Source organism: Colobus angolensis, unplaced genomic scaffold, assembly GCF_000951035.1.
Source record: "Colobus angolensis palliatus isolate OR3802 unplaced genomic scaffold, Cang.pa_1.0 Scaffold11, whole genome shotgun sequence".
NCBI classification, from domain to species: domain Eukaryota; kingdom Metazoa; phylum Chordata; class Mammalia; order Primates; family Cercopithecidae; genus Colobus; species Colobus angolensis.
In genome coordinates this window covers 1,495,181-1,495,570 of record NW_012112030.1, presented here as the reverse complement: position 1 = coordinate 1,495,570, position 390 = coordinate 1,495,181, and the positions used below count along the sequence as shown (strand labels likewise).

Below are 390 nucleotides of genomic sequence, written 5' to 3'. Positions count from 1 at the left end.
CCCCCTTTTTGCAGCCTAGGGCTTAGCTGCCTTTTATTAAATTCATATTTATTTTTCACCCGGGGAACTTTTTTTTTATTAAGACAATCTCGTTAGCGAAACAACTCTGCCACTGCTTTGGCGGTTCCAGAGTGGCCTGGTCTCTCCCGCAGCTGTCCCCCGTCTACGCCGGGAAGACCTGTGGCCTGTGTGGCAATTACAATGGCAACCAGGGCGACGACTTCCTTACCCCCTCTGGGCTGGCGGAGCCCCGCGTGGAGGACTTCGGGAACGCCTGGAAGCTGCACGGGGACTGCCAGGACCTGCAGAAGCAGCACAGCGATCCCTGCGCCCTCAACCCGCGCATGAGTATGTGAACCCGGGGGCAAGACAGGGACCTCGCAGAGCCCC

The 390-nt window shown here is 57.9% G+C and overlaps 1 protein-coding gene across 1 annotated transcript in view; it reads left to right on the top strand.

Moving 5' to 3' along the window:
- VWF (von Willebrand factor) overlaps positions 1 to 390 on the top strand; it is a 198,100-nt gene that overhangs the window by 73,043 nt on the left and 124,667 nt on the right. The window contains exon 14 of the mRNA XM_011955306.1: positions 153 to 348. Within this exon, the coding sequence (XP_011810696.1) occupies positions 153 to 348 (196 nt within the window). The remainder of the gene's footprint in view (positions 1 to 152; positions 349 to 390) is intronic.